This window comes from Pan paniscus, chromosome 1, assembly GCF_029289425.2.
Source record: "Pan paniscus chromosome 1, NHGRI_mPanPan1-v2.0_pri, whole genome shotgun sequence".
NCBI lineage: Eukaryota > Metazoa > Chordata > Mammalia > Primates > Hominidae > Pan > Pan paniscus.
Genome location: NC_073249.2, coordinates 112,248,962 through 112,272,277, shown reverse-complemented (window position 1 = coordinate 112,272,277; position 23,316 = coordinate 112,248,962). Strand labels below are relative to the sequence as shown.

Genomic DNA, 23,316 nt, shown 5'->3' with positions numbered 1-23,316 from the left:
CGCTGGGATCTCGCGTGCTCCGGGACAGCGGGCTCCTTGAGCGCCGCGGGGCGGGGCGGGGCGTGGGGCAAGACCCGCCGGCCGCTCCCTTCCCCACAGCGCTTAGAGAAGCAGCGAGCGCCTTTCCTCCCGTCCCGGAATCCTAGCCTGGCCCGAGCTACCTCCTGGGCGCCCGCTGCTGCGGTGGCAGGAAGTCCCCGGGAACTACAAATCGAGGCATGCTGGGAACATTCTCCCGCTCCTCCCAGGAAATGTCCTTTGTCCAGCCCTACAGGAAGCCCCAGTGAGGAGTCAGCCGGGCAGCCAGCCAGCGAGCCAGCCAGCCAGCCAGCCAACCAGCCAGCCAGCGGGCCACCCAGCGGCCGCTGCAGCCGCCGCCGCCGCCGCACAAGGGCAGACGCGCTGCGGTGCGGGGCTCGGGCCGGGGCGCTCGGTGCCCTAGCTCCTCGCCGCGCCAGCCGCCTCGCAGGTAGGAGCGTGGCTGTGGCTGGGCTCAACCGCCTCCCGGGGATGGGGCTGATCGGGACCAGACCCGACCGCTGCGGGGATGGGGTGTGTGTTCGAGTGCGGTGGCGGAACGGCTGGGCGAAGTTGTGCCTCGTAAAGTGGACCGTTGTCCGCTCCCCTGGGGCGCAGGGCCCCGGGCTTATGGGGTGCTCTCGCGCCCCCAAAGCCGAGACTGAGCTCCCTCAGGGGTATGTGGCGAGGGGCGGGGAGGAGGAGGCTGAGACTTGAGGGAGGAGACAGCGATGCAAGAGGGAATAGGACCGTCCCGCCGACCACCGAAGGGGGCATCAGAGACCCTCGGAGAAACCAAGCCCAGGGAGGAGCTTGGAAGGCAAGGAGAAGGTGAAGGGCTTTGTGTGCAGCTGTGGACCTTGACGGACTGCACTCTCCTTGCCTTGTCTGTTCGTGCCTCCAGCCCCACTGGGGCTAAGGGAGGGTGGGGGGCTCCGAGAAGGGCAGGAGAGAGGCGGCAGGTCATCTTGGGTCCTAGTGAATGAAATGTGTGCCTCCTTTTTCCTCTCTTCTCCATTCTAGCCCACTCAAATGAGCGGCTTTGAGGCTGCCATCAGACCGGGCAAATGACACAATAAGGACGGGTGGGTGGAGAGATGGGCAGCAGCTCGCAGCCCAAGAGGGGTGGCCGTCTAGCCCCGGGAGGCATTCCAACCACACGTGTCCATGTAGGTAGGTGGTGGGGTGGTGGGCAAAGCTGGAACCTGCACCTCGCGGGGATGCCGAGGCTCAGGATTGTGCATGGAGGCACGGGTGAGGCGCGTGTTGGGAGGAGTGGGTGAGTAAAAGGTTGAGGGGGAGCAGCGACACAGAGGCGCTGAGTGTACCTTATGGCCAATGTACATTATGGCCATGCATCGGGAACTGACTACCACTTCCTCTGGGACTTTCCACGATTTTCCTTTTTCCTAACCGCCTCCCCCCACCGCCCCCGCCCTGCCTCCCCCACAGGAGTGAATCACCCACCCCTTACTACATGAATCCTGGGCTGAATTGAAGTTGGTGATGTATCCCTGTCCTTGTAGTGGGCATGTTTGTCCTTAACCTGTAGGATGACACCAATACTCCGCATCCCCTACTGCGTTACCCCCCTCCCTCAAGACTGAGCGTCTGGTAAATGCGGTTGGATAATGGCTAGCGAGTTAAATGTCTTTGAGTAGCTGTGGTGGATGAGTGGGCAACTTTGAACACAGTCCAAGTGTGACTGTTGTAACTGAACTCAGCATGCCTAAGGGGCCACACTCACTATCTCTCCTTTCTCCCCTCACCTGATTTTTTGTTGATGCCCCCAACTGTTTACCTTCTTCTCTCAACAAGCCAACATGTGGATATTATTTAATGTGGAATACGTTTGAGGAACCAAATGAACCTTTAAGAATGCCACTTATATGGCCAGGCAGGAGTATGCAAGGCTCATGGTCGAAAGAATGATGCTGTAGGACATGGAGAGAGCCCTGAGCCTGATATAAATGGCTTTCGAGGTGAAACAAAACATTTCTTCCTTAGCTTCTTTGGGAGAGATGAGGCATTTGAACTGAGATAAAGAATGGAATCGAGAAAAAAAACCGAGTTGTTTAGGATGAGGCCATGAGGATAATGAAGTGAAGGGAAGAGGCTCTGTGAATTTAGATGATTTCTAGTTAGAACATATTGGCTCTGTGTGTGTGTGTGTGTGTGTGTGTGTGTGTGTGTGTGTGTGTGTGTGTGTTGGAAGTGGGGGTTGTTGTTAAGGGAAAGTTGATGTCAAAAGTTCAGCCATGCCCAACAGAGAATAAGATGGCATCCTATTGAACAAGATCATAAATATGAAGTCAGGCTGCTCTTTACATTACACAAAGGAACACATAGATGACTTTTCAGAACTACTGGGATAGAGGGGTAAATGGATGCTAGTCAGACAGAAGAACCGGCTGGATTGATGCGGCTGGATTGAAGTGGTAAATAGTGACCTCACATCAGCAGCATGACTAAGGCTCATGGAGTTGCATCACATTTCCTCTCCCTCCCCCACCAAAACTCTTTGAATTTCCTCAGAATCTACATTTTTTGCCTAATTACTAGTGTCCTGTGAAGGGAAGGAGAAAGGGTAAAGGTTGGTTGTAAGGATGATAAACTAAGGCAAGAAGGAGCTTGTCTGCTTATGTAGAAAGAAAAAAATAGCTGCAGTGTCAGTAAGAGGTCTGGAGCTTGAACCTATGTCAGTACCATATGGGCTTTTCTTTGTATCTAAGATTCTACTTCTTTTTTCTTTTCTTTCACCTGCTCCTTAACAGGTTTCTCAGTACCACACACTATGTAGAGTTAATATAATCAACAAAAGTAACTCCTTACTTTGGGATTTAAAATTCTTCACAATTCAGTGCCTACCTACCTCTCTCCTTTACTGGACCTGTGCCACCCCAATTTACCTACCCATCCTTGGAGCAAATAGCTCCCCAGTCCTTGAAGATGCAACAGACATTCTTCTACCTCCGTGACTGTCAGGTTGAACCCCATGCTTGCTGGACATCCCTGTACCTGTCCCTAATTATTTTCGTACATATCCTGGCTCAGCTGATTAGCTCCCTTACAGAACTCTTCCCAAACTTTGCAGTCAAAATTAATCTTACCCCTTGGTAATTTGTATTATTTCAATGACACCTGCTTTAGGTGTTAATATCTAACAAGTGCCCAAAGGATGTTTGATTTGAAAACATGAATAAATCAAAGAAGGAGTGAAAGGATAAAAAAAATCTTAATTATCTTGCCTTTTCTTTAGAAAATGGGATGGAGCCTTTCTCATAGACCTGTGATGATTCATTGCAATTGTGAAAATAAAGCATCTAGGACATGTCAGACTGAGGCTTTTCCTTTTGCTCCTGGGTTAAGAGACCCTAAAAGTACCTATCATAGTGTCTAGTACAAGGACATTCACAAAAAGTTTGTTGAATAAGTTATTTGCCAGCCTACATTTTAAACTCTCAGGCAGAATATGGAGTGGATTAATCCCAAGCAAATAATCAACAATTTTTGTCATTGTCCTAGACTGAAGAAGGTAACTGTTTCCATTCAATTATGAAGGTGCGAAGTGCTCATTAGAAAAGCAGCACTACGAAGACTGTCCTGCTATTTGCAAGTAAGCCAGACATTTACCATGCCATTTTTATTTTTATAGCCCAAGCAATCTATGAGGATTAAAATGTAGCATATAGAAATAGAAAACAAATCAGACTTTCAAATTTTCCCCAAAGACACTACAATTTAGTAGTCCCTCACTTATCTCGAACTGGGCAATTTTTCATGCTTCTTTTTATGTGATTACAATAATAGTCGCCACTTATTGAACATCTGTATATCAGCTACTAAACTAGGTGATTTACATGTCTAATCTGATGACTTATTTAATCTGATGACTTACATATTGTTATCTCCATTCTAAAAATGAGGAAACTAGGGCTTGGAGAGAAGGTAAGAAGCTTGCCTGGAGTCCCAGATTCTGAACTGAGTGTAGACTGGAATTTAGGTCTGCTGACTGTCAAGCCTGTTCAGAATTTGCTTTCCATGGGAGAAAACTGACAGTTCTTTATTCCTTCTTCTCCTGAAGTCCTCCACTTCCCAGATTTCCTACCAGTAACGTTGTGCTTCTAAAAGCATCCTCATGGATCTTATTCTGAGAAGTACTGTTTTCTTCATAGATCTGTTATTTTTATGTCCTTAAACTCTCATGACCATCAGTTGCAAAGGCCAGGTTCAGAACCCCTAATAAGACCTTTGGGTAAAGAACTGTGTGTGTTTGGAATTCTTTTCTTTTTTTTCCCAGTCTGTCTGAATTCCTCTTGCCAGGCCAAGTCTCACTTCTTTTGGGTAGCCTTTTTCAACTACACCAGGCCACCCTCAGCCTCTCCCCTAATCTCTTGCATTGTTTGAAATTCTGCAGTTCAATGTTTTCTTAATGAAAGTAGACTTGAGTGGGTTCCCACACGTGACAGGGACTTTATGTCCAGAACACAACCTGGCATATGGTAGACTTTCAGAAACTGAGTTAATGATGAATTGGTAATGACTAAAATGCAGAAATGGAGGCACAAAATATTATTTGCATGTTGATAGTTTGCTTATATTGTAGAAGAGGGATAGAAAGAGAGGATAATTATTTTCTTAGTTAATTTTCACCCTTTTCATGTAACTTCCAAAAGAGGAAAGTACCTTCTGGAAATATGCCAGAGCAGACCACTGTAAGCTGAGTTTTCTGAGCTTAACTAACACTGGCACTGAATGATTATAGTGTTTAATGATTTTGGGTAGCGAGGTGGGGCATTGTTTAGTACCTTTCCCTTTGCTGTCATGCCAAATCTCTCAGATGTCATGCACATCTGAGAAAATCAGAGGGGTTTCACTGGCTGCACTTACTGGGGGAGAAGAAGGCTGGGGAGAGGAAGGAAGATAATTCATTCTGTTTTCATCAGAGCAGCAAGATTTGTGTGGGGTATAGATTTGGCATTCATTACATCATGTATTGATAAGGGATGGTTAAAAGATCAGTAGCTTCTCGTCTTTGGGTGGAAGAGAGTTTCACCTATCACTAGATTGAACACATTTCCTTAGGTTGACTAAACCTTCTTTTTCTCTGACCTCAAGGGTGCAGAGAACCTTGAAAGCCCTGGTATAAACACAGTGTACTATGGGTTGTTAGAAGCACATTAGTCATGTTAAAGGAGAATAGGAGAGTTCTTGGGATCACTGAATCTATTCAGCAAGTCATGTTCTGTGCATCCATAGGCCAGCAACAGTGTTCCAGCAGGTGTGTGAGAGGGTCACATGCGATACTTCAGATTTCTCCTTCCTGTGGAGGCTAAATTTGCTATGGGTAGTTAAAGGGAAAGGGCCTACTTTTTATTCAGAGAGTTACTTCAGATATACATGGTCTTCTGAGAAGTTTATCAGGATCTTACCATAATTATAAAACAGGAATAAACTTTCTGGGTTTCATTTGCTAAGAAATGTTTTGCTTTGGCTCATCATCTCAGAGCTATTTCATGTGCTTAGCACATCTTTGATGCTTGATGAAGTTTAGCAGGGCAGTATAGGAAGACTTTTCCAATTGTTGAAATTTTTTGTCCCCCATACCTGGAAGCCTTTGTGAATTTCAAAGAATCACTTTATTTTTGTTTTGCTAGTTTTGAAAATAATCCTTCAGGCAGGTATTGACAATGATTTCTGATAATAGAAGGTGGTTTAGAAAGTAGAGGTGGTTTAGGAGGTGTTTAGAAATAGAAGGTAGAATAGAAATTTCATTAGAATGTAATCTTTACAACAGAGAATCTAGAATAATGGGTAGTGCATGGTAAGGGTTTGATAAATATTTGTTGAATGAATGTGTTTTTTTAAAATTTCATTTTAATTTGTTCCTAAAATGATGGTACAGACAATTTTTTACAATGAGGTGTGGGTAAGGTTGTATGCTTATAAATTATATAAGCTGGGGAAGATAGCTTACATATATGTACATTATGTACATATATATATAAAATTTCAAAAATATTTTAGAGCAGTTTTAGGTTCACAGCAAAATTGAGAAAGTAGAGTTCCTGTCTGCCTCCGGCCCTCACACATGTACAGCCTCCCCCACTCTCAGCATCCTGCTCCAGAGTGATACATTTGGTACAACTTATGAACCTATATTGATACATCATTATCACCCAAAATCAATAATTTACTTTAGGGTTCACTCTTGGTGTACATTCTATGGTTTTGATGAATGTATAATGACGGGTATCTACCATTATAGTATAGTGCAGAACAGTTTCACTGTCCTAGACATCTTCTGTGCTGCACTTATTTATCCTTCCCTTCCCCTAACTTCTGGCAACCACTGATCTTTTTACTGTCTCCATAGTTTGCCTTTTACAGATTGTCATATGGTTGGAATCATACAGTATGTGACCTTTTCATATTGGCTTCTATCATTTAGTAGTATACGTTTTAAGGTTTCTCCATGTTTTTTCACGCCTTGATAGCTAATTTGATGTTGTCGTGTTGTGGATTTTGGCCATTCTAATGAGCGAGTAGTGGCATCTTGTTTTAACTTGAAATTCTCAAATGACATTGATGTTTGTATTAGTTCATTCTCATGCTGCTATGAAGAAATACGCAAAACAGGTAATTTATAAGGAAAAGAGGTTTAATTGACTCACAGTTCTGCATGGCTGGGGAGGCCTTGGGAAACTTACAATCATGGCAGAAGGTGAAGCAAACATGTCCTTCTTCACATGGCAGCAGAAGAGAGAAGTGCCGAGCAAAGGGGGAAAAGCTCCTTACAAAACCATCAGATCTTCTGAGAACTCTCACTATCATGAGAACAGCCTGAGGGTAACTGCCCCCATGATTCAATTACCTCCCACCTGGTCCCTTCCATGACATGAGGGGATTACGGGAACTACAATTCAAGATGAGATTTGGGTGGGGACGCAGCCAAACCATATCAGTGTTAAAAATCTTTTCATGTGCCTATTTGCCATCTGCATATTTTCTTTGGTGAGGTGTCTGTTCAGATCTTTTGCCCATTTTTAATTGGGTTTTAAGAGTTCTTTCTATATCTTGGTTAACAGACTTTTATCATATATTTTTTTTGCAAACATTTTCTCCCCACCTGTGACTCCTTTTCTTGTTATTTTTTTTAGTATATGAGCTTTCCCCATCTTTTCCTTTTTTAGGGGGGGAATGTGTGCCAGATTTAATTTAATATAAAACTAGTTTACTCCAGAACTGAGAAACCAAAATGTGAAATTAACTGGAAGACACACTCCCCTTTTACCACCCCCCTTATAACAATAAGCATCAGTTGAATTTAACCAGACTGCAGCCACAGCCTACACTAGTCTGGGGGGCAGTTGCCACAGGACATCCTTTGTTTCTGTTTCTCTACTTCCTAATATGTGCTTGTGTTTATTGATTGAATTGGTGGTGTGGTAAGTATTCCTGGTCAACACTTCCTGTATGGCATGTAATCTTTATTAACTTTCTTAAGAGCCTTCATTTGTTTCCCAGCCTAATTCTGGACCTTTAGGGAAAGGGTTTTCTAGGCTGATGATTCTATGTAGGTGAGAAGAGAAATCAAGAAATCCATGCCTTTCTTGTTGTAGTAAGAAAAACAAAACAAAACATGGAACTCTTGAGAACTGCCAGAGAATAAAACTTTAGTCTGAATAGCCACTCTTAATGTTAAATGCAAATCTCCCCGGTATTTGAATGCACTCCCTGCCCTGCCTCACCCAGCAATTTCTTTAGTCTCATAATTACTTTGAAGATTAAATGTTGGTCTTTCTTCATTCGTCATTTAATTTCTGTGACTGCTAGTCCCAGTTTTCCTTGGGTGGGAGAGAAGTAGTTGTCCTGTCATAGTGGGACAGTCTGGTAGCATTCCCCACAATGAACATAAACAGCACTGTGCCACCTCTGTTTGCACAGCTGAATCAAGGGTTAAACCCTTGGAGTGGAGGGAGGACCCACACAGGGGCATTTGATACAAACAAAGCGTGCTGGCATTTGGGCCAAGAGATGTAGAATTCTTTTTTGAGAATGGTCTGCCTAACTTTTGAGGCGAATTGCCATTTCCTGTCATGGCTACCTATTTAGCAGGGTAATTAAGCATGTTTGGCTCCTGGTGCTAACAGGTTATTGGATCCAGTTGGGAGAGTTAGATTGTCTCTATGACTCTACCTTACCTGATGTGATTTTGCCAAATCACTAGATTTCCTAGTCTTTTTAGGTCTTCCTTTTGAGACTGAGGGGAAGAAATAATTACTCCTGATTTTATCCATTTCAAGAACTATTTGAAGGTCCATTGTGTGAGGGAATTATCAAAGTGAATAAAATGTTTGTTCCCATAAGGAACTTAGAGTTGGGAGGTGGTAGGAGAAAAAGGAGAGCCAAAAATAAGATATGAATTATTGTAAGTATGATTCTATTTAAAAAACTAATATTAGGCAGAATAAGAAAAAGTATCTTAAGTCATACAAAGTGAAAAAATAATAATAATTCTATCTGAGCACTTACTATCCCTATAAGGTAGGTTCAGTTGTTCTCTCCATTTTATAGATGAAGAAAACTAAGGCCAAAAGAGGTTGAACAATTTGCTTAAGGCTAACAGCTAGACTGGATTCACACAGGTCGTATGGCTCCAGAATCTTGTTTGGTTTTTGGTTTTTTTGAGACAGGATCTTGCTCTGTCACCCAGGCTGAAGTCCAGTGGTGTGAATACCTTCTGGGCACAAGCAATCCTCCCACCTCAGCCCTCCAAGTGGCTGGGATTACATGTGTATGCCACCACTTCTGGCTTTTTTTTTTTTTTTTTGGAGAGACAGGGTTTTGCCCTGCTGCCCAGGCTGATCTTGCACTGCCGAGCTTAAGCGATCCACTGGCTTTGGCCCCCAAAACTGCTGGGATTACAGGCGTGAGCCACTATGCCTGGCCAGAATCTGAGCTTTTAACCATTACAGGTGCTGCTGCCTCCGGAAAAGGACAGACTGTAACCCATGCTTTGAGGATGAAAAGCATCTCAGGAAGGGAAAACAGGGTGCCTTCTGGGGGATTTAAAGCAACCCTTTTGGGCTGGGGTTAGGGGACAGAGGTTAAGATGAGGTAAGAGAGCCTTAGGCTACATTGTTAATGACTTGGAGTCTGTGCTTATATGACAAAGTCACTTAGGGGTTTCTGAGCAGAATAATAAAGTGACAACGTTTTAAGATTGATGCAGTAGTGACATGTAGGTGCATGTTAACTAGTAAGAGTGTGTACTGCAGTGATAGTGGCAACTGAAAAAAAGAGAAAAGTGAAAAGAACGTGGCAACTGATTTGATTGAAAGGGGTGAGGGACGGGTCAAAGTTGAGTCCATGGTTTTGAGCTTGTAAGAACAAAGACGACTTTAACAGAAATGGACACTGCCAGGAGGAGCTGATTTGTAGCAAAGATTCAAGAAAGGAACTAATACTTGTTTTTAAATCTGACATGGGCCAGATACAATACAAATGGAAATTCATTGAGTCTTTATAGCATCCTTTCAAGGTAGCTTGTTTTCCCCTATTGTGTAGATGATTAGACTAAGACTCGAAGAGGTGAAATAGCTGTCCCGGGGCACACCATATGTCAGTGGCAGACTTCTACTTTAACCTGTGCTGTTGACTCCTTCGCATGTGCTTTTCCTGTTTCTGCTGCCTCCTGTCCCTTGTCACATGGGACATGCGGGACAGCACCTCAGGACTGGAAGGGACATTCAGCCTCCTCAGTTGTAATGCTTGGGGCATCATGAGAAATGTGGATCTGGAGTGCAGGTCAGGGGTTGGGTGAGAGGTTCAAATTTGTGAGGTCTTTGGATAGAAGAGCTGTATAAAGCTACAGGAAGAGGCAAAACAGTTGAGGGAGAGGGAGAAGAAATGTAAAAAAGACCCTTGAAGGCTGACCTATTTTAGGAGTTAAGAAGAGGAGACAGGGTGGTCAGTGAAGTATGAGGAGGACTAGGACAGTGCAATATTGTGGGTGCTAAGCAAAGAGAATTTCCAAGGAGAGTGTCTCAACAAGATTTCTGGGCCATTTACTGAACTCCTATTAAATGCCAAGCACTTTACAGTGTTGATGGTGAGATCAAAGCAGAAGAGGAGACCACTGCATGTGGAAGGTAGAAATACATAGCTGATAATTGATGTGGGTCTGGATCACTAACTAAATGTTAGCAATTAACACTGTCTGCTGAGGTTGTCCCATCTGGAAGCCCGAGTTCACTGGGAAACTGTGAGAGTGTGGTGGTGATGTTAAGTTTTTAACTAGGGCTCACTAGCACTTATTCCTCCTTTTCCCAATAGCCTGTAAGATTTATTTGGCCAAAAAATGGCATTGCAGGATACAATATAATATAGTTTGATAATTGGTTTTAGTAATTTAAAAATGATACTGCAGAATGAGGCAGTCTCCCCTTTTAAGGAGTTTCATAGTTTGAATAGAAAAATGTCTTTAAAGATTTTTTTAAATGGTATAACCAGTACTATTGAGGCTTCATGGTCTTCCCCTCTCCTTTCTCTCTCTCTTTCCTCTCTCTCTCTCTCTCTCTGTCTCTTTCTCTCTCACACATACACACACACAGACGATGACTTTTTTCAAATAGTATACAAAGGACTCAGTATTATTCAGTGTTTACTCTAACACTCCATTAAGTCAATGCTAATTCAAACAACTGCTTTTTTTTTTCTAGCCAACAAGATGTTCTGTTTTTCTCTAGTAAAAACAGCAGAGAATCCAAAACCTGTTAAGTCAGAGATCACTTCTGAGGATCACATGAAGTTAAGTTTGAAGAACATTTTCTATGTTTTTTTCTAGAGGAAAAATAACTGAAACTACAATAGGAAAAAAATTATCAGGAGTCAGGAAGAACACAAGAAAAATGCAGTCAGTGAAATGTTGTCACTAAAGCCAGAGCACTAAACTCATGAATATGACAGAGCGGGTTGGGAGAATCTGGTGCAAGGGAGATTGTACCTAAAAGGAATCCAGTAATCCGAAGGGTGGCCCCATCCTCTACCAACTTGACACCTTTGTGAATTCAAGTTATGAGATTTGCTCATTATCTGTGGATACATTCTCTACAGCAAAATGTACTTGGAGTGGTGCTGTCCCTGCCACCGGGCGCACATCTATACCACTTCCCATATGGGGACTGAAAAGCTGTTAAAGCACAGGGTGGAGCTAAGAAACTGTATTTGTAGTAATGGGTCACGTTGGATGAACTGAGTCCTTGATCCCATGGTGCAGTTAAATGTGAACTAGGCCTCCCTATGTTGCAGTTTTGTGTAACTCCCAGAATGCCCTTCTTTATCTGGGTATTTGCATGTTATTCTTTGCAGGCAAGATAACTTTGCTAACACTTTGAAGATTTGTTAGGAAAGAGTTGATGACTTTGTCCAGATTGTAATTCTTTTTCCTTTGAGAGGAGAAGGATTAACTAACAAAGCATTTTGTGTACTGGGTAGGTTATGGTTTGATTAATGTGATTTTACTCACTGCCCAAGTAAGCAGCTGATAGGAGCCATAAACCTGGGGTCAAGCTTATAAATTAGATACGTCCAAGAGAGGCAGGGTGTTACAGTCTTGAGGAACAACTTCCCTCCCTCTTAGTGCACCTGTCACATAATGTGAGTGACTAGGAAGTGAAGAGCAGGTGAACTAATGATGCTGGGAGACCCAGATCACAGGTGTGAATTAGCCAAGCACCAAAGGTTATGTTGGATTGAGTAGCAAGGGGAGATTGAAACCAAGGTTAATATGCCAGTGATTTAGGCTCGTGTCTGCCCTTAACTGGTGTGTTCATCGGCAATTTACTTAACCTTTCTTGGTCTCCATTGCCTGACTCATCTGTAAAATAGGGTGTTAGGTGAGATCACCAAAGTGGTGATCTCAGGCAGGTTCCATTTGCTAGGTCCCTCGCTCTCCATATGTGTTTGAAATTTACTGATATTTTTGTCTGTGCTACTGCCTGCTTTTGGACTTACTGCCATTATCTTCTCTTTTCCACCAGCACGCCAAAAGATCTTGTGGCATATAGTGGTGAAATTGCTCTTATCCCCCTTACCCAAAACCACTCTGTATCATTTTTGAATTCTTATGATAAGGAAATGTATCATGAGTCCTTAATAATAGTGGTTTATAACAGGGTTTTTGTTTTTGTTCCATGGATCCTTTCAGAGTCCAAGAAAAAGCTATGGGCCTTCTCATCAGGAGAAAGTGTCTACAGACACATTTCCATACGGTTGCAGGGAGTTCACGGATTCTGAAGGCCCTCAGGCTAAGAACTCATGCTCAAGAAAAATACCATTATTCTATTTGCAAGTTTGTATAGTACTGTTGCTCTCTTTGGGAAATGCTAGGAACTAAAGGTAAGGAACCCAGACTGAACCTGATGAATGACTTAGTAACGTGATGTTCAAGTTATGAATGAGTCCCAGACACGCAAGCCTCCTTCTTGAGACAGATGCATCACTTCCTGGAGGAAAGCTGTGTCCTGTGACTGGGTGTGTGCATCCTAGATTTACTGTGCACCATTGGCTGAAATAGAAAATATCTGTGAGCTTTCAGTTCTCATGTAAAGTAGGAGCATAATATCTTCTAGTTGCTCTCTTTGTAGTGTGATATGAATCAATTTGACTGGCATCCTCAGAGTTTCTCTGAGCACTGTCTGACAACACTATCTAAATTTAAAAGTTCTCAGTTTGGGCTAGTAAAGTAGTTCTGTTCCTGTCAGAGTTCATCTCGTGGAGATCACATTTTCATAAATCACTACTGTGTTATCTTCCTTTTCATCTGTACATGATCTTCCATTTTTCATCCCCTTAGAAGGTGATTCTAGGGAGGACCAATAATTGATGTACTTAATCTACTGGACACTCACATCCTTTCATTAGTTTGTCTGTCCTGGGGATAAAGCATTCCCCTAATAGAATTGTCACAACTAGGACCCCTAATCCAGTTTATTCCTTCTTGGTTTGGAGTGTAGAGTTGCTGCATTAATGGTGGAAATAAACAAGTTCTGGTGGGCAGGATCATTTTTTAGTTGTTTGGAAATATAAAAGTAGATGAAAATGGAAACAGAATCTGATTCTATTTTGAACATAACAGCTATTCCTTTATCTCATTTTTAAAAGGAGCAAAAAGCATCAAACTTAAGTTTCTATTAGTATCTTTGCTCCACTGCCCCTTCTCCCACTTCCCATGAGCTCTGTTCAGTATTAAGCCTTGTAACCACTCTTGTTCTGGCATGATTTATAAAAGCAGGCTATTCCTTTTATGGAAATCACTGATATTTTATTATGTTCTGGCCAAAACTTAAATGAACATAAATAACCCAAAATTTCAGAAAAAAATATAATTATCCATTTCAAAACTTTTTATAAGCTTTCTAGTAAATATATAAAAGTAGATAAAGTAGTGTAATAAGCCTATATATACCACCATCCAGCTTCAACAGTGGTCAATATATGACCAATATTGTTTCATCTGTACCCCAGCCCCTTCCCCTTTGTCCAGGAGTTATGTTGAAGCAAATTCTAGACATATCATTTCACTTGTAAATATTTCATTATATATCTCTTAAAGATATAAGAACTCTTTGTACACTTAATCTCAGTACCAACACCTGACAAAATGAAGTTCCTTGATATCAAATATCTAATTAGTATTCACAGTTCCTCAGTTGTCTTATAATTTGTTTCTGTAATTTGTAAGTTTGAGTTGGCATTCAAATAAGGTCAGTATATTGGGGTTGGTTGATATTGTTTATGTTTTTTGACCTACAGGTCTCTCTACTTTCCCCTTTCTTTGCCATTTTTGTCACCGTTGCATTGTTATTGAAGAAAGTGGATCATGTGTGTTACATTCTTTCCTATGATCTGGTTTTTGCTGATAATCTGTTATTTTTAAGGAAATAAGAGTAACAGGTATGTAATTATTTAAAACCTGTTTTTAAGTGTATGCAAATGTTTTACTTCATGCTGAAAACTAGCTGTGGAGGTTAACACTTAATTAGGCAGGAAAATTCAGGCATCAGGTGACTTCTTTACATTTTTATTCCTGTTTTTTCTTTTTGGAAGATATCTTGGCAGATTATAGGGAGAGGTGTCACTTACCCACTGCTGAAATGCACTGGGCTGGAACACGCCAGCCATTCTTCATCAACAACACCAAACAGTTATTTTGGGCAAAGAATTAGAAGAGCAGTTTTTTTGTTGTTGTTGAATCTACAGTGGGAAGCTGGGGTGATTGAATGTGTGCCTCAAGTCCTTTGGCCCCAACACCCCTCTCTCCTTATTTGCTATGATAAGCATGCTCTTGAGGGCTATTCATTACAGTGGAAATATGATCACAGAATCATCTGGGTTGGAAAAGACTTCCTGAGGTCACCTGGCCCCGTCTGGCAACGTTAATGTGGGATTCCAGCATCAACTTTCCCAGAACAAGGCTGTCTGTTAACAACTCACATAGCTCACATAAACCCCTGGTGCAGTCTTAACCTGTTTTCTCTTTTGTCCTTCAGTGAAATAGATGATTAAATTGCATGTCTTTCTGCTGTAGGAGTGTTACACAACTAGGACCCCAATCCAGACAACACACACATGTGGCTGTGTAGATCTTTAAGATTAATCTTGATTTTTCCCTGCCATCCTCTATAGCACATATACCCTGAGACTCTATTCAACTATCTGTATGTAGTAATGATTTTCATGAAAAATGTTTAAATGCGTAAATATGATGCAATTACTGCAGACTACACCTTTAAGCTACAGTATGTATGATGGTTAATTTTATGTGTCAATTTGGCTGGGCCACAGAATGCCAAGATTTGTGGTCAAACATTATTCTGGGTGTTTTGTGAGGATGTTTTTTAGATGAAGATAACATATAAATCAGTGGACTTCGAGTAGATTGCCCACCATAATATGGGTGGGCCTCATCCAATCAGCTGAAACCTGAATAGAACAAACAGACTGATCTTCAGAGGAATCTTCTGCATCTGCTCTCCTGGGTCTCCAGCCTGTCAGCTGACCCTACAGATTTTGGACTTGCCAGACCCCATAATGGCGTGAGCCAGTTCTTTATGATAAATCAATCTCTCTCTCTCTCTCTCTACACACACACACACACACACACACACACACACCCTATTGGTTCTCTTTCTCAGGAGGACCCTGATTAATCAGTGTGCAAAAACAAAAAGAAAAGACAAGTATATGTCCTCAATTTATCTGGCTATTTTTTGAAGATGTGTTTTATATTAAAGAGATGCAAAGATCACTGGAGACACCATCAGCAAAATTGAGAGTCTGGCCACAACTCTTCTAGTAAAACCTGACTTTCAGTCACTTTCCCTTTCTAGCCTTAGTTTCATCTCTGTAAAAGAAGGTTAAACGAAGGGATTTCCAAGGTCTGTGATTTCCTGAAATGCAAACATGGAACATTTGAGCCAGCTGCTGAGAAAGTATCTAGAGATAATAATTCTGAGGGCTGCCCAAAGTTTCTCTTACTAAACAAAACAACTGAGGGTGTAAAACAGTAGTGGTGGTGGAGCACAGGGAATAAAAAACCATCAACAGAAGGATTTCCTGTATATAAGGAAAATATACAGGAAAATGGATCACCGTGATTTATGTCGCAGAAGATTCTAATCAGTTAAATGTAAAATATGGATAGTAATTGCCAACGGGAAAACCTGTAGCTTTTGTGACTTCTCAGCTGAGGGCAGATAGTCTAACTTTGAGGGCACTTAGGATCTGTGTCTGCGCTGCACTAATTCTTATTTCGTGCAGGAGGAATAGGGTGGTGGTGGAGGATTGGCATTTGTGATAAGCTGAGGCCGTCAAGCCAAACTGAGGGGCCCTAGCCCAACCGATGGACAGGAAATGTCTGACCCCAAGGGCATTTGTGCTATTCCTGATCACAGAGATTGGAAGGAGCCTCAAACTGGTGCTGACCCATGGGGATGTAGGTTGGTTTCTCTGTTGCCTTGGTTTTGAGCCTTCTTCTTTTTCCACCTTGGGCTTCCCTCTCCAGGTAAAAAAAAGCAGTAACCACAAGGCAGAAACCATATTATTTTAGCTCCTCTTGTCTGGACAGTGGGCAACACTTAGGTGCAGTAATCTTTTGGCTGTCCCTGTCTGGAATTAATGTTCACCTTCACGCAGCAGTCTGCCACTTGGGTGGCTGGCATTTTGGGTTGGGCAGTCTGGGTTTGTGCCTGGCCAAGCCAGCTGAGGGGAAGTTCGCCTGCCACGTTTGGTTGTGGACACATTCTGTGTAAGGTGCTTACCCCTTGCTCAGTAGAGGCATCCCCTGCAAATATGGCGAGGTGGCTTTCTTTGCCCTTTGGGTTCCTTTTGACCATAAACTTACCAGTGAGGAGGCAGGACCTTGATGGTCATATCCCCCGAGAGGCTAGCTGACTTTTTACCCAGTTGGTGCTGAAGATGGACAAATGATTAACCCCCTGGAATCTCTGGTTAGACCCCAGTTGTGGTCATGAGGTCAGCCTTTTGAACTGCAGGCTGAAATTGTTTTTCCAGCGCTCTACCCAATCGGGTGTCCCCGCCTGGACTCTGCTATGGAAGCGCTCCCTTGGGAAATAGTGGTGGGCAGGGGGGCGTGGGAAGAGGAGTGAGGAAGCCTCCAGCTGCTGCTGGCCGGCCCTGCGTTCCTCTGAGGAGGTAGGGAAGGGAGCCTCGAGATGAGTGGGAGACAGGAAAGGAGCTGCAGTCTGGAGGCCCGAGTGGGAGCCGCTCCTGGCCCGCCGCCCGCCGGGCCGCTTCCTTCCCCTGACATGACAGCCCTGCCGGCCTGGCTCCCCGCCACCTGGCAGCGGCCGCCGCGGCACATGACTCCTCCGCCCTCTGCCCTGGGGGCTGGCGGGGCCCAGGCGGGGCCCAAGCGGGGGCTGGGAGTGATCTGCTTTGGAACTGGCCGTCCCTGCTGGTCGGGGCTGCCAGGTGCGGCCCGCGCTGCTTCGCTGGGAACTGGCCTTCCTTTTCCAGTCCTAACGCGCTTGGCCATTTGTCCCTTCTAGGAGCCAGCGGAGGGGAACACCTGCTGTCTCTACCTGAGAGAGACGCCGCCTGGGGTTCAGCTTCCCTGGCCTCAGTGTTCTTTACACGTCAAACGGGTCACCCTGATTTACCTCCCAGTTACTGGAGTCAAAGGAGATGGACCCGCTGCAGTGCATAGGAAGGTGCTTAGGTCCGCTCCAAGGAGACACCGCCTCCGCGGTGCCATCCACGCCAGGAGCCGCGTGACAGCTTGGGGTCCGCGCAGAAGGCTGCCTCAGCGAGGCGGCAGCTGCGCCCCTGCTTTATCTTTTAGAGGCTGGGAGACTTGGTGCTATTTCTGGCCTTGGTTTCTATGTAAAATCCAGGTTGGTGGGGGAGTTGCGTACACTCCTCTGCCCTAACCTCTTCATAGGAAGTTAGGTTAAATCCACAAAGTGGTGGGGATCTTGTTCAATAGGGATAGATTTCACAGGTAGCCCCAAAGTGGGGGATTTGGCGAATGTGCCAATAAACTTGGTTTAAATTCTAATTCTGGCTCTGCTACTGGCTTCAGTTACCCTCCCCTATCTTCCCACCTCATTCCCTCCCTTCCTCTTTTTTTTTTGAGATGGGGTCTTGCCCTGTTTCTCAGGCTGGAGTGCGGGGGAAGGTGGGGGCAGTCTTGGCTCACTGCAGCCTGGAACTCCTGGGCTCAAGTGATCCTCCTGCCTCAGCCTCCCAAGTAGCTGGGACTAAAGACATGTGCCACCACACCCAGCTATTTTGTAAAAAGTTTTTGTAGAGAAGGGATCTTGCTCTGTTGCCCAGGCTGGAGTCTTTTTCTCTTTTTAGAGACACTTTATCACATTCACCTCTGCTCTGTAGCAGTGTCTTCAAAGTGATCTTTCTTTCAAGTGGGGTTGAGTTTGTCTAGAAGGCTCTTGAGCATTTTCCCAGTGATAGGGTGATAGGCCTTACTTTTTTGAAATTGGGGTAGGGGAAAGAGACATGAAAATATCACAAGTTCTAGAAACCAGGATTTGAGCAGTCTCGTTGAAGTTGCCCAATCCCATCTTGAAGTGATCTGCATCCAAGAAAAAGGTTTTGTGATGGTGGTGGTGGAATGTTTGGGGATTAAGAGTTTGCTGTGTGGATTAACAAGCTGGAGCTGGAAATGTCTAATGAAACTGACAATGATGCCTTCCTGGATCAACTCACCTGTGTGTCACATGACAAGCTTGAAGAGGACTCAGGAACATTCAAACCCAACCTTCTCATGGAACAGAAGCCCGAAGGGGGCAAATGCTTAAAGTCACACAGCACAATGGTTGTGTTGGCCAAAAACCAGAGTTGTCTCCCTCAGTGATTACAACCAGATGTAGAATTAGTTTTGTATGCCCACCACTCTATTGCTTTTCCCCCTTAAACTTCTATTCCTTCTTATTGGGGGAAGGAGAGCTCCCTTACAGATGGTGTACGTTAGGGTTTACTGAACCAGGCACCCACACCCTATTTAGCTTTAGACCTATACTCTGTTTACAGGATGGGCAATCAGCAGCTGAAAACTATTTGAATTTGGAATTAAACCTTTCTCCCTCTACCTAGCTCCCTTCAGCAACTAGTCACTCCCTGGTTCTTGTATCCACATGGTGAGTTGTTCATTAATAGAACCTTTAGCAGCAAGGCTAGGGGAAGCTGTTTGTACTTGCCAAAGGCCATTCTCCATGAACGTAGCTGGGAATAGGTGACCCCCAATTTAGAATGGGGGTATGTATAATTTTCTTAAGAAGTTGGCTGAAGTTTCATCATAGTTATAACTACCATTTATTGTGTCTCTAACATGCCAGCAGCTTTTACAAACATTAATTTTTGTGGCTCGAGAAACAACCCTGCAAGGTAGGAGGCAGCATCCTTGTTCTTATGGATGCAGAATCTGAGATTCAGCAAGGCTAAGAAACTTGTACAAGGTAAAGTGGCTGGCAAAGAGCAGAGGATTCAAACCCAGGTCAATCTGGCCACAAAGTGATCACACTGCCCTGCTGCCCACTGGATATCCAGCTCCAGCCTTGCCTAAGAAAACATGTTGCTAGTTTTTGAGAATGAATGGGAAAGGAGCTGGAACAAAATATGCCTGAATATCTGACACTTTATACCATGGTGTCTAGTGTTTTTGAATATTAAGTTTTCTAGATTGAGGTTATCACAACTCTTGCCCTTGTCTTCCTTTTTATTACTTCTAGAGTAATTGCAGGTTTAACATCTTCTATCATGTTAAAAACAAAGTTATTTTTCTGATTAAAAAATACCTGTTTATGTAGAAAATACAGATGTACAAAGAGGACAAGTCTCAAACTATATACCAGCTTCTGGTTCAGAATGTGTTTACGGGAGCTAGACTTGCAAGGGTATGTATCCCTGCTCTGCAATTTATGATTTGTATGACTTTGGACTAGTCACTTCTGTGCCCGTTTCCTATCTGTGAAGTTGGAAATATCCTACTTTATTAGGTTAACATCAAATGAATTAAGAGCTGCAAAGCCCCCAAAGTGACTGAGAAGTTTAGTATTTTAATAAACTTCTGGTCTTCCTCTCTGATCTGTGTATACATGTGTAAATATACATGTTAGTATGCATATAAGCCAAAGTGAAATATTTTTCAAACCAGCTGCTTTTCATATAATTACATCGTGATCATCTTTCCTAACTTCTAAATAACCTTCTCCATCACCTGACAATTGCCTAAAACCCCATGATGTGCTGGCGTGAATGGAACTGAATCCGTGTTACTGGGCATGCAGATTTCCAGTTTTGCACTAACATAATGCATTTTAAAACAAATTTGAGTAGTTGTTGTGCCATGAATGGTATCTGGGTGACAGGAACTTCAAGCTCTTTTCAGAGCACACCTAATCCTCCCTCCCCTAGTCTAAATGAAAATAAGGATCAGGAACTACTCCCTTCGGAGCTCAGAACCTGCCTTAATTCTGAGGCAGCACTGTGAACTTTTCATACGTCAGCCCTAAGTGGGGAACTCACTCTGGTTCTCCCCTCTCCCTGCCTTCAAATCTAGAAAAACCATGTTTCCACGTTTAATATCTGATGTCTCGGTTCCCAATAAATCACAAATCAGAAAGTTCTGTTGTTCCATTATTGCTATGTCTGAGGTGCCCCATAAGAAGCCTGTCCATAAAAGGGCTTAGAGGGGAAGCCCTGCTCCCTGTTTCCCAGATCGGACTCCTAAATCCTGTCCTTCAGGATGGAGTGCTGCAATCCCTTTTATGCCATGCTGGGCACTGTACCTTTGCTATTTTAGTTTTATGAGATTCTGATGACATGCTTATTTGACTTTATTGACACAGAACCCTCCTGCTGGTCTCAAGATTGGTAGAAACCATTGATTAATCCCCTCTTAACCCCCACTGCCCCCCACCCCGCCAACGCCTGCACTGTTTTCCACTACTAGCAAATCAATAGGTCATGTTTAATGACACTACTCTTGCCTATCCACTTTCAGGTGTATTATATATGCAGACTCAAGGGATGTACTTGTTCATTGTGTCTGAGCTCCAAAGAGGCAAGAGTGATGGGCAGAAGTGATTTGGGGTCAGTAGTCATGGAGTATACCTCTTAAAAGGTTTACAGCTTTAATGAGATTTTTCTCCTACTGTCTTAGACAAGAAATCTCCAAATGTTGGAAACTTGGTGCTTTAAACAGTATACATTCTAAAGGAATTCAACTGCATTTCAGGACCTGTTGACTGACCAACCTCAGACACAGCCATATCCTAAGACATTAAAGGAAAGGGCTTGATGTTCCAATTTAGGGAGCGTATCATCATCTCTCAGAAAGAGTCTAATATGGTGATGAGTCTGCCAAAATTACAGAGGGGCTAGCATGTCTTTGGGGTGTGCTAGAATGGCATCAGGACTTAAGAGGAAAAATGTGTGCATTACACGCTTGTAAAACTCAAAGCATCAGTTACTCTCTGCAGTATTTTCCAAAGTGCTTTTTCATTAGTTTCCTTCTAACACCCTCCCTGTGAGAAAGGTTAAGTAGCCTTACCCTTCTTCCACTCATGAGGACACTGGAACAATAAGAGGTTAATTGACTTGCTTTGGGCTCTCTAGTGAGGCTGACCCAGCTGGAATTTCCAACTTCCGCTGCCTGGAACTCCAGCTTACCATTCCAAAGGCTCTGTAGAACCAGGGCCACCTCAGAGAAGGCCTCCACAGAGGCAGGAAGAACTCCCAGCCAAGCAAGGGGCATCTTGCTTAGCCATGTTCTTGCTGTTTGGGGACTGCTGAGACAGAGAGCTAGTCTCTTCAAAGTTACAGTCCAAGATCCTCGACCTAGAAACTGTTTGGCTGCCTGGAGCTAAGCTGTAGGAGTGATGGATGGCAGAAATAAATTATTTTTGGCTCAACTGCTCAGTCTTGGCAGGGGGCCCTTTAAATTTGAAATGTTATCCTGACATCTACAAAAGGTTTAGGAATCTGATGTCATTTTCTCCCTATGATTCACATGTTGGCCTTTTCTGTAGAGGGGTTACCAATTATCTCTGGTGTATGTTCCTGTTAAGGGTTCTCTACAATTCGGATACTGTAAAATATGTAATTAGGATGATAGAGACTGCTTCTAATATAGAGGGTCCCCTGTACCTCTTTTTCTTGGCCCCACCAGGCCTACTTGAATCATCTTGGCTCACTCCTCCCTGCAAAGCAGATCCTCACTACAAAAGCCAGGTTGGTGGTGCTGTTGGTGACATGGTCTTAGGCAAGAAGTTACTATACTTGATGCTTCTATTATTCTTGTGTCTTGATGTACTTTTCCTCTGGCTCCTTAAATTAGCCAAAATACTTGCACGATAACCAAAATACTTGCAAGGTTGCTGTGGGCTGGAGGCGAGCAAGCTTAATGAGTATGAAAAGCATGGAACTTTGAGGCAGCACAATTGCTTAATCCCCACTCTACTGCTTATAAGTTTATGTAGCCTTGGGCTAGTGGCCTCTTCTTTTTGAGTTTCAAGTTTTCTCAGCTGTAAAAATGGGAACATCTAGTTCACTGTTAAACTATAAAACCACACTAATAGACATCCATATCATAGCCAGAAGATCAAGATTTGGTCCAGTGAGAGTTGGCATCCAACCTCATAGTGAGGTTGTCACTGTTCTTCTGCCACCCAGTCCACCCTCCTTTGCACTCACTTGTTTACTTTAAAATGTGGAGTGAAGTGAAGGTTTGCCATCTGGGGCTTGGAACTCCATACATTTTATTAGACTTGGAAATTAAGGCTAGACGTGGTGAGGGGATGAGACCAGACTGACGTGACCTTTCTTTGTGTTTTTCTGGAGCAGGGATTCCTGGTCACCTCCCTTGCTCTTTTCTTCCTGGATGAAACAAGAAGATAATCAGGGTGTCTGTGCACACCAGGACTCGGAAGACAAAGGGATGGGTTCTGATTTTGAGGACTCTGAGGACAGGGAAGGGGACCCAGAAGAAAGAGAAATGGGCTCTAATCCACATGACACAAACAAGAGAGAAGGCCATCTGGAGCCGGAGATGGGCTCCAACCCACAGGACTCAACGCACAGGGAAGCAGTGCCCGACATCTGCACAGGTGAGGAGAAAGCTGGGATTTCTATGCAAGTTGCCAAATTTACACTTACTTCCAGCTCCTCTAGAATCATAACTAGGGACAGCATTCTCTGTAAGGGAGTTCCATAGAGGGGACCATTAAGCAGGATTCTGTACTGACTTGCCTTTCTTGTGTTAGCCTGAAGAGCATCCTTTTTTTAGCCCAGTCTGAGGTGAGCTGTGAAGAGGCTCACTCACTGGCGCAGTACTTTACAGTGTAGAGAATGCTGCTATAAATTAACCCCTGGAACAACACTACAGTAGAATTACCCAGCTAGTAATAGAATCTACCTCACAGTGTTATTGGGAGAGTTAAATGAGTTGCTGCATATAGAGTTACTAAGCACAGTACTGTGCAAATAGGAGGTATCCAGATGTTTACAGTTACGTCCTCATCTCCCTTTGCAGATAAGTCATCTCACTGGTAAGTGACCTGCCTAGGTTCACGTGGCTAATTCCCAAAGTGCCCATGGCCTCTGCTAAATGCCTTACTCTTACTGACCTGAAAGAGTGAATGCTGGGCCTCCACCCACCTCCTTGTTTCTGTCTTTGGGCATTCATTACTTTATCCTGCTCAGTGCATGCTCTGGGGACAGAAATGAGCTAAAATACTTTATGGCCAGGACTGA

The 23,316-nt window shown here is 43.6% G+C and overlaps 1 protein-coding gene across 2 annotated transcripts in view; it reads left to right on the top strand.

The window, feature by feature from the left end:
* Nucleotides 1-348: 348 nt before the first annotated feature.
* The window catches only part of ZNF697 (zinc finger protein 697), a 50,502-nt gene continuing 27,534 nt past the window's right edge, over nucleotides 349-23,316 (top strand). The window contains exons 1-3 of one of the 2 annotated variants that reach the window (XM_034929565.3): nucleotides 380-469; nucleotides 3,544-3,634; nucleotides 22,408-22,670. In XM_034929565.3, coding sequence (XP_034785456.3) covers nucleotides 22,445-22,670 — 226 coding nt within the window. In that variant the 5' untranslated portion in view covers nucleotides 380-469; nucleotides 3,544-3,634; nucleotides 22,408-22,444. Of the gene's footprint in view, nucleotides 470-3,543; nucleotides 3,635-22,407; nucleotides 22,671-23,316 lie in introns of both variants that reach the window. The other variant, XM_034929552.3, reaches the window with a different exon arrangement.